Source organism: Gossypium arboreum, chromosome 13, assembly GCF_025698485.1.
Source record: "Gossypium arboreum isolate Shixiya-1 chromosome 13, ASM2569848v2, whole genome shotgun sequence".
NCBI classification, from domain to species: domain Eukaryota; kingdom Viridiplantae; phylum Streptophyta; class Magnoliopsida; order Malvales; family Malvaceae; genus Gossypium; species Gossypium arboreum.
The window spans coordinates 15,315,432-15,325,503 of NC_069082.1; the positions used below are offsets into that span (position 1 = coordinate 15,315,432).

Here is a 10,072-nt window from a genome sequence, read left to right on the forward strand (position 1 = left end):
GAATCGGGCCAATTCTTGTGGGCTGAATAATCCTCATCTAATCGATCGACCTCCATGGGGCGCATCTTGTTCCATGGTCACGGGCTTGGAACTTTGGCCCATGACACTAGGTTCAAGTTGCATTAGTTGTTCGGGTTTTGTCATGTTATTGTAATTAAAAAAAATTAAGTTGAATTTATTTATTTTTAAATAAATTAATGATGGGTGACGATTTTTTAACAACTTAAAATTTTCATTATTAATTATATATATTTTTGTATAAAATGCTTGAATTACGGGTAAAGTGAATAATTTGATAATGTCAAAAAAAAAAGATAGACTATTTGAAAGTTGTATTGGAGTTTAGCCATTTTGACTTCAATAGTTTATGCGGTATTAAAGCATAATAATGCCGTGTGATATACGATAGCTAAACATTTATTTCTACATCAACTGAACGAAAGGGAAAAGGAACCAAGAGAAGAAAAAAGAAAATAAATTTGATAAGCATTTCCAGAAGAACCCAAAAAAAGAATTAAGTGCATTGAAAAGGGTGATTATATTGTCACAGTTGATCCGTGACGCCCAAATGAAACTATCAGCGGTGTTTTCATCCAGCTGTTACTCATCGGCAATCGCTAAGAACGCCTTGCAACCACCGTCTCTCATTACTCTATCCGCCTCCACCTTTTTGCCTCCGCTGTCCCGCAAGCTATCTTGCCGTCATGGCGTTTCATACAACCGCCTTTCGTTTCGCGGGAATTCTTCATTTTCTTCCACCGCCGTATCCGCCTCTAAATCGGACAGTCAATCCCAGGTGATCCTCCTCTTGTTTTTGGTAAAAAATTCAATTATTTTAACAAAATGCTTCTGAATTTAATTTCTTTTGGAATTTGGTGCTTGTATGCATACGAACAGTTAAGATAGGTTTTCTTTTTTGTTAGTTACGAGGTTGAATTATAAATTTTGGAGCCAGATAGCAATTTTACCAATACTTCTGGGGGCCAAATAGCAGTTTTACCCATATTTGAAGTAGTGGCCAAGACCCTGCCTTGCACCTCTGCTGCCGTCCCTGCTTCTACGAATAGTGTTAAGAGAATGCCAAGTTTTAATCTTTTAAAAAACTTCATCGATTTTGTATTTTAAACAAATAATTTTAGATATTTTTTTTCATGCTTAATATAAGACTCCAGATATCATCAGAAATTCATATAGGATATAAGCATCACCTTTTTTTTCTTTTTCATAAAAATAATTAATTAATGCTTGGACTCATACCTGAATTGTTTGATAGTGCGTTATAGAGTACTTAATATGCTATGGGATTTACACTTCTAATAGTCTTTTGGAAAATTTTCTGTGATTTCGTTTCATAAAGTTCTATGAACTATCAACAATCAACATAAAAATACAATTGAAGTACTAATTTTGCTCCCACAAAATTAAAATTTTTAATAGTTTGTCAGCGCTAAATTGAAAAATATAATGAAATAATAGTTTTACCTTCCACAAAATGAAAAATCATCAAAATGTTAGCATTTCCCACATTTACATAAATCAATTTTTGGAATTTTGAGCATAAAAATTTATAAGCTTTCATCATTGTATGAAAAATGTGAAAATATATATGATGAGGAAAAAAAAAACCAACCATTTAGATAATTTTACCATCACTGACATAAAGTACTATGTCTGTCCCTAATTGAGCTCCCCTATCAATTCCATATCCCACTCATGCCTTTCATTTGTAAATACTCAAAATTATATATATGGTCCCAAACTTCTTAATTTAATTATGAAATTAAATGTTGGCCTAAGGTTGTATTCTAAAAAAAATTATAATTAGTACAATCAAATATATGACAGAATGTAATCAATAGAAGGAAAATAAATTATGTTGCAAAGTTGTTTGAGTTGGTCACAATAGCTGCCAAGGCAATTTTTTGCCACTTCAATATGAATATCTTCAAATTCAACTTCGCTTTTGTCAAATTATTTGCATCTCAACCATCTTACTTGATATATCTGTTACAGGGAAGTGAATCATTTTTCAGGGATACCTTGAGAAGCATGGAAACGGTTTACTTAAATAGAAATCCTACTGCAAAATCCATTTTGAAACTTGTCAGTTCCGTTGATGATGAACAAATTTGCTATGATCATCTGGCTTTCAGGACCTTTGGGGTATGCTTTGTTTACTTTCAAACTGTCTGGGAATCAATTGTACTTCATTATTTTGTATCAACTATTGAGCTCTGTAAACTTTCTGGTAAAACTTAGGTAAATGGTTATGGGATTAACTCCTTGGCAAGTCTTTTTCTGGATTATGGGTATACCCCAAAGGAGGAACTAAGATTTCCTGCTAAAAAGTTGAAGGCATTGTGGTTTTCTCCTCCCAATAGTTCTTCTCAAGATGGTGGCAGTGGTGTTAATGGGCCCTTGCCAAGAGTATTTATTTCAGAGCTTCTTGTGGATCAACTTAGCCCCAGAGCACAGGTATGTCTATTAGCGGTGCGTTATAAGTCAACACAATGTCAAATAGTTATGCCTTTACCTATCTCTGATATAGAAAGATACCCAAGTTTTTGGTCTAAAAATCCGGCTAAAGATGCTATTGTGAAGTGCCATCATAATTTGCACCTGATGTCCAATTCACTGTGTTCTCCTATGTTCTTACTTTTTTTACTTTGTCATTGCCGGTTCAGGAAATTATTAGAAAATACACCAAAAAATCTGGTAGTGGAAATAAATATGCAGCTCTTGCAAGTGCTCTGGGGTCTTTAACATGGGAGAAGCCTTTGTATTCTGAATTTCAACAATTGGCAGGGTACTCTCTTGATTGCGTTTATTTCATTGAGCAAAGAATTTCGAGCACTTCACAACATAATATGAGTTGGCTTTACCTACCGCATCTTAGTGCTATAATACCACACTTCCTACAATACTTTTATTTATAAACAGGCCTCCATTTATGAATGCCTACTTACATTTATTTAATGCTCAGGGAAAGTGAATATGCTGCCTGGACCATTGTCAATGGGTATGCACTCAATCATGTCACTATTTCCACACATCGGCTGAAATCTAATTTGAGAAATATCAAAAGCCTCAATGAGTTCATCGAAAAGAATGGGTTCAAGTTGAATTCTGATGGCGGAGTTTTAAAAGGTTTGCTACTTTTACAAATGTGTATTACTGTTTTATTAGAAACTGCTCCTATGCTAGCATTGTGGAGGAACAAAATGCTGAAACTTTTTGAGAGCGAGATTCTACGCATGATGGTTTCCATCACAAGGCATGTTGATCCTAGCAACTAGCTAGTAACTAGTGACGCAATTTCATTGCACACTCCCTTTCTCCTTGTCAGTTAGAAAAAGCGGTGGAGAGTTATTTTATTCAAACATCAACATTCTTGATGGATGCATACAACCAGACTTCCTTCTCCCCGTCCAATGTGATAGAAAAGGACTAGGGATGGTGTGAAGTAAGTGGAGTAAGCTAAAGACTCATAAAAGCGGGTCTTACAAAGTATGAAATGTTAGTTTTTGGTTCTAATAGAACAAGGCCTTTGACATTATGGCACAGGGAAGGGAGCTTAATGAATGAGATTGTTTAAATGCTATATATCATTGGTGTGTGTTTTTTGTAATCATGCCTGAATTAAGGCTCTCTATAGCCTGAAAATACTTTGCACAAACCATATACTAGAAATTAGTAAAGCTATTCGAGGAGCTTTCAAAGTTTTCATTTCTCGGATTTCACCAGCAATTAAGAGGCTAAGATTAGATGCTTCTCTGTATTTTTTTTAAGGCACTTTAGAACGTGCAGTAAAATAGTTATATGATTTAATGCATGCATTTTGTGTGTAGCTTCAAATTCATGGGTAAAATTTATTATTCTCTGATCCTCCTTGTAATGATCAAAGTATTAGAAATCTTGAATGAACATTTACTTGGCACAGCTAAGATTATTATTCTGCCATCCTAGCAAACTGTTAAACCTTTAGCTGAGGCTAAAATTTTCTTAAGAATATTTTGAATGGCAAAGCTATTTATCTAATTAGCTTATAAATGGTTTTTTATATTTCCCTTCATTCTTCAACCCCTTTTGCTGTTCTAATCACAGCTTTGTGGGTATACTCTTCTTTTGGCAAGTATTGGATATTGGTTTTTAAATGGATTTGAGAATTCAATGTGTTTACTTCCTCGATTTCAGTGAGTCCAGATGGCCTTCTGCTGCAAAGTTCAACTGTAGCGGATTCAATGCCCTTTAGTTTTCCTGACGGTGTTGATGAGTCTGTTCCCTGTTCGTACATTGAGTTTGCTGAACGCCTTGTGCTGCCTCAATACAAAAATCTGTCTGAGAGTGAGGTATTTACAATGTTTTAGGTGTTTGTTAAGATATTATCTCCTCTAAGACACAAAGTGCAAGTACAAAAACCTGCAATGTAAAGATGTCCAGTTGTGGACTCACAGTTATTACCGTTGAATGGTTTTATGGTTTGTACTTGTTTGTTGAAGTCACAAATTCCCCGATTATTGACTAATGTGCAAAAATTAATACTAAAAACAGAGCACGGGTACTGATTGCTTTTATAATGAGACAGATCAAAGAGTCCCACAGGCGAGATGGATTTGAGGTTGGAAACGCTGATAAAATCTTTGAGAGCACATCCAAAGAGCAGCTTACAAGGAGAGCTTGATGGGGGTGCATAGCTACATCTTTACCAAGACCATGGCAATTCAAGGGAAACTCTAGGCAGAGGTTGCTTAATAAGTTAGTCTTCTTTTCAAACATCTTAATGTAAATATATAACGTCATCATTGTTGGAAGTGGAAAAATAACTGTATTGAGTACAATAAATGAAGAGTTAATTTGAGTTGGTAAATTTTAGTAATTAGTATCTGTTCAACTCTATTTTTGCTTTCGTCCTTAATGCTCTATTCTTATCTGCTAACTTTATGTCCACAACTATCCACATCTCAATTGTGTAATAGGCAGTAGGAGGCAAAATCTCACCATCAATAACTGTTTTCAAGGTTTAAAAGGGTTTAGAGTTGGCATAATTGAAGTAGGGATATTTTCCACGGAATTTTATATGGAATCACAAACCATATCTAATTAAGACTCGGTGTTGATAATTCCATTGTAGCTACATGCAACTCTACCCTTTCAGTCATTTAGATACTACCAAGGAACAAGCACTTGTATACATCAGGGGAAGTAGGAAAGAAAAAACAAGCTAATCTTTTTAATATTTCCAAATAGATTAAAACAACAGATGATAAACATGGCATTTTGCTCCATAAGCTTTTTACTTGCCCTGTCCGTCCCGCTGGGAGGCTAACATCCTAAACATGATATAACAGCAAACATGTTACCGTGTTGTTTTTTCCCATTGTCTAGGAAGAAACGCTTTGATAGAATACATCTATACTGAGAGAAAAAGGGGGAAAATAAATAATTGATGAAAAGAGGTTGGGAAAAAGATAATTTAACTAGTCAACATTATGGTTTACCATTGGGTTTTGGTGATTGATAAGGATATTGATGGTGATAGGGAGAAGCATGGGAACCATTTGGAATGGAAAGACTCCTGTGTCCATTCCTTGAAAGTGAGCTGGCTTGAGCTCGGGTACCATTTCTAGTGAGTGGACTGGATCCGACTCTTTCAGCTTGCATTGTCTGGAAATAATATGATGAGCTTGCCATGTCCTTGAGATTTGGTAGAGGCTTCAATACTTCCACCACTTCACTCATTAGGGGTCTAGCTTTTGGATCACGGCTTAGACAGTGAGCAGCAAGCTGTGCAGCTTTCTGAGCACCTTTAATAGAGAAGTGACCTTCAAGCCTAGGATCAATCAATCTATAGAATCTTCTTCTCTCACCAAGATGAGGTCGAGCCCATTCCACAAGATTGTGTTCTCCATTAGGTCGGTTTTTGTCCATGGATCTTCTACCAGTCAACATTTCAAGTAGAACCACACCAAAACTGTAGACGTCACTTCTCGAGGTAAGATGTCCTGATATAGAATTATGTTTTGTTTGAATTAGAGAAGGAAAAACTAAATAAAGTGCTCCTTTTTCATACAGATAAGCATTTCTTGACATCTCCAAGTTAGTTGAGTAGGCCAAAAAGATGTATTACAATAAATCTATAAAGAAGAAATTTTAGAGGTCATCAACGAAACTAACTGCAAAATCCACATTGACGGTGAAAAAGTTTCTAACATGCCAGGTAATCCAATGATGTCCCTGAAAAACATCTTAAATTATTAACTGATATCATAAACTCGAGCTGCCCCCACTCCTGTTAAATAGATACTGCTTCAATGGGACGGAGATGTCAGCAGGCCAAGATTCCATTTAAGGAGCATTCAACTGCATTCTACAAGCAGTTACACCAGAAAATAGTTCATTGTTCATCAGCCAAAGTGCGATAAGTATCTGCATCTGACAGAGTTTCTGATTTTCTTTAACTGCCTATCTCAAGGAGGTAAGGCTTTCAATACACAGTTACACGTTAAACCACTAAATTTCTTACTATTACACTTAACAGTGGCTCCTAAAAGGTCAGGTAACATATAAAGAACCCAATAACGATTAGAGATTCAAGAATCAAGCCAAAGGAGGAAGAAGAGCTCGCATGAGCCCAAGTGCGTAAAAATTAAAAAGAATACTGCATGCTGTTAAAAAATGCAAATAAGAAACATCATAAAGCAGACAAATCAGGTTACAGCTACCTTGCATATCTTTTAACTGTCAAGTATAAAGTTGAGAGAGCATATAAAATAAGGAAGGGAAGGGTAGAGTGGCCAACTTAATCCAGCATCTCCTTTCTATTAAAGCTTACCAGTCATGACATATTCAGGGGCTGCATAGCCATATGTTCCCATCACACGGGTTGATACATGGGTTTTGTCTCCCTCGGGACCATCTTTAGCAAGCCCAAAATCAGAAAGCTTTGCATTATAGTCCTGTAACGGCATATTATTAGGTGTTAACCATTCCATAGAAATAATTCTTGCTTTTTTTTTTTTTTTTTTTTTGGGGGGGGGGGGTAAATAGAAAACTTCACTGACGTGAAGTTTTTGGCACATACTGCATCTAGTAGGATATTGGAGGTTTTGAAATCCCGATATATCACAGGCCTTTCTGCCTCTTCATGGAGAAATGCAAGACCTTTTGCAGCACCTAGTGCAATTTTCATCCTTATGGACCACGGAAGAGGCAACGATCCTGCATAATTTGCAACAAACAGAGTTACAGTGTTATTTGAAAACATAAAACCCTTGATCAGAGCATATAGCTATAAGAAATATGCAGTATATCAACACCAAGAAGTAATTCAAGTCCAGTCTAAGAGGTCAATGTTTTCTAAAGTAGATGGCAGATCCATTATTTTTGGAACTCCAATCTACAATAGACCAGAGATGATATTTGTTGTATATTCTAACTCAATACCTCTAGAAGATATATATAGCAACGACTGAAACCCAACTTATCATAGTTTGCTGGTGAACATTTATGATGCCTTAAACTGAATATTCTACAGTGAAAAATCATTCATAGACAATATAGCTGCTACATACTTCTGAAGAGGTGGTTCTCCAAGCTTCCACGAGGCATAAACTCATACGCCAACAGTCTCTGATCATCTTCAATGCAATAACCAATAAGCTTAACCAGGTTAGGATGTATGAGATCACCGAGATAATTCACTTCGGCCTGCCAAATTGATGATCCAAGGAACAACAAAGATTAGGTGTTTAGGAGAAACAGAAAGAAAAAGTCAGGCACTGATATGATATAACAAGAAGAAAAGTTGAGGAAATGTGCAAACCAGCCATTCTTTATGTCCCTGGAGGCCATCATGGTTGAGTGTTTTAACAGCAACAGTAAGCCCAGTTCCTGGTTTTACTGGAGCAGTTCCATTTTCTTCAATCCATCCCTTGAAAACACAACCAAAACCACCTTCACCAAGAAGACTCTCAGGTCTGAAGTTTCTTGTTGCCAACTTTAGATCATTAAATGTGAACTTCCGTAACTGAGATGCAACTTTAAGCTCATCTTCAAGTTTGGATGTAGATGAACTACTTTCAGCATTGCTAGTGGTTGTGGATGAGACAACTGGAGCTGCCGGTTGATCTTTACTTGTATCATAGGCAGATTTGCTATCTGTTCATCAATGCACAAATTTAACACGTTAGAAGATAAAAACTATATAGAACTCCACGAGGAAAAACATAATGTAGGGAAAATCTGGGGTTTGCACTGTGGGAACTCGAGTTGCCACAGACGGTCAAAATGCTGATAATATAATCCCTTTTTGAGTATAAATGATTGTAAAGCATCTTTGAGTTTCTCCATGCTTTTAACATTATATCTTTTCTCATCAACAGCGTCATTGCTGCCATTACTTCATCTATAACCTCTTCAAAAAATCATTTAAAATTAAGCAGTAACCACAATAGGTTTTTCTTCACATACACACTTTTCATTTGCTGCTATATCATGCATGAGAGTTAAGCAAACCACCTAATTAGTCGGTGGACAAACATATATTTCAAATTCTCCACTCAGCAACTGATTTGTTACACTAAGAATGAAAGTTTTCAGTTTCCAAACTAAGTCATTCCACATATCAATATGGAAACCATGAATGTAAGACAAGTTAAAAATGTTATGACGTGAGAAAATAAGAGTGCAAGAGAAAATGGAGTCAAATTCTTTGGTCTTCACACTAATTCTTTGGTCTTCACACTATATCGCTATGTCCAAATTTCAATATCACTCATGAGAACAAGGGTTTAAGAACAATATAGGAGAGTGATTTCCACATTTCATAATAGTTAAGTAGCTCAAGGTTGGTGTTAAACTCATTTGATTAAATAGGTTTCCAACATGTATTATGATTTTCTAAAGATGGTTAACTAGTTAAAATCTACTAATTAATCCCAATCATAACTAGAGAAAAATTCCATTGCGAGCAATTGGTAGTCCTTAAGCTGGATGCAGCATCTTACAGGCTGCACCAAGCTAAAATAGCTTCTTACAACTAGCATCACAGCATTCGCATCAATAAATGATCATACAATGAACATATCATTTCATCCAGCAAAAGAAGCCAAAAAATAAAATAAAATAGAGAGAACACCATTCAAAGTAACAAAAGGTAAACAAAAAAGGGGGGGCAAGTTCTACAATCTAGGAGCAGAGTACAAGAAAAAAAAAAGGAATAACATCTAGCAAGAACAAAATGATAAAAAAAATATACCATAATTGGTGCTGGTCCCACTAACAGAACTATCAACTTTGGATCTTGAAGAAATGCAGCTTCCAATGAATCTCAACTTAACCCAACATCCTGTTTCTTCCACAGCAGCTTCATCATCAAGATCTTCTTTTTCACTGTTTTTCTTCTTCTTCCTTTCCTTTGATTTGCACGTATCCCAAGACTTCACCTTTCCTTCCTGAAAACCTAATCCCATCTTCTCTCTTCTTCTAACCCTAAAAATTTCTCATACCATCGTTACGGAAAAAGCAAAACAAAAACCCACCAAAACTGAAGGAACCCAAATTTTAAAAAATGTTAAATACCCAAAACCCTCACTTAAAAAAAGAAGAAGTAAAAGGCTGGAAAAGCTAAAACAAGAGAAACCCAATTGTGGAAAGACGCAGATTAAAATTAAGCAGGGAAAATAGAGCAAAAAAAAAAGAAGAGTAGGAATGTTTTATGGAATCTGGAAATGGTAAAGAGAAACAAGTTTGTTACTTTGTTTTTCCATTTTGGGTTCTTTATTTTAGGAGATGGAATTAATAAATCTCACTTGAAAGCAAGAAAATGTACTCTCTCTCTCTTTCTCTCAAAATGCTGAATAGATGTAAAAGTTATTTAAGTTTTGGGTAAATTCTATATATAGTCACTCAACTATCAAAACTTTTTATTTTACACAATTAAAATAAAATTTACAATTTAAATGCTCACATTATATATTTCAGTTATTTTAATTATTTCTGTTAAAATCACAAATAAAAACTGAGATAACAGATAAAAATAATATAATAATAAAGTTTACCTTCAACTTATATC

At 35.4% G+C, this 10,072-nt stretch overlaps 2 protein-coding genes across 4 annotated transcripts; one reads left to right on the top strand and one right to left on the bottom strand.

Moving 5' to 3' along the window:
* The first annotated feature begins 353 nt into the window (after positions 1 to 353).
* Positions 354 to 4,867, top strand: LOC108463643 (uncharacterized). Its single transcript, XM_017763551.2, has 7 exons — positions 354 to 796; positions 2,014 to 2,163; positions 2,260 to 2,475; positions 2,685 to 2,806; positions 2,984 to 3,147; positions 4,195 to 4,349; positions 4,586 to 4,867. Exons 1-7 carry the CDS (start codon positions 569 to 571, stop codon positions 4,679 to 4,681), a joined length of 1,131 nt encoding a protein of 376 aa, XP_017619040.1. The 5' UTR covers positions 354 to 568; the 3' UTR covers positions 4,682 to 4,867.
* Positions 4,868 to 5,071: 204 nt separating this feature from the next.
* Positions 5,072 to 9,866, bottom strand: LOC108463644 (serine/threonine-protein kinase PBL34-like). Of its 3 annotated transcripts, XM_053024059.1 has the most exons (7): positions 9,257 to 9,866; positions 7,823 to 8,157; positions 7,572 to 7,707; positions 7,082 to 7,218; positions 6,833 to 6,956; positions 5,499 to 6,002; positions 5,072 to 5,330 (listed from the first exon to the last, which is right to left on the bottom strand). In XM_053024059.1, the coding sequence occupies exons 1-7, from the start codon at positions 9,468 to 9,470 to the stop codon at positions 5,323 to 5,325; spliced, it is 1,458 nt and encodes a 485-aa protein (XP_052880019.1). In that variant the 5' UTR covers positions 9,471 to 9,866; the 3' UTR covers positions 5,072 to 5,322. The 3 variants fall into 3 exon arrangements, with proteins under 3 accessions (XP_052880019.1, XP_052880018.1, XP_052880020.1); XM_053024058.1 differs by having other exon boundaries at positions 5,072 to 6,002; XM_053024060.1 differs by lacking the exons at positions 5,072 to 5,330; positions 5,499 to 6,002 and adding an exon at positions 6,046 to 6,367.
* Between the last annotated feature and the right edge of the window lie 206 nt (positions 9,867 to 10,072).

Coding starts and splice junctions, on each gene's coding strand:
- LOC108463643 (XM_017763551.2), top strand. CDS start 569: ATGAAACTATCAGCGGTGTTTTCATCCAGCTGTTACTCATCGGCAATC. Junction 2,164..2,259: donor TGGCTTTCAGGACCTTTGGG/GTATGCTTTGTT, acceptor GGTAAAACTTAG/GTAAATGGTTATGGGATTAA. Junction 3,148..4,194: donor TGATGGCGGAGTTTTAAAAG/GTTTGCTACTTT, acceptor CCTCGATTTCAG/TGAGTCCAGATGGCCTTCTG.
- LOC108463644 (XM_053024058.1), bottom strand. CDS start 9,470: ATGGGATTAGGTTTTCAGGAAGGAAAGGTGAAGTCTTGGGATACGTGC. Junction 7,219..7,571: donor GGAGAACCACCTCTTCAGAA/GTATGTAGCAGC, acceptor CAAATTATGCAG/GATCGTTGCCTCTTCCGTGG. Junction 6,003..6,832: donor CCCTGAATATGTCATGACTG/GTAAGCTTTAAT, acceptor ATTCTATATCAG/GACATCTTACCTCGAGAAGT.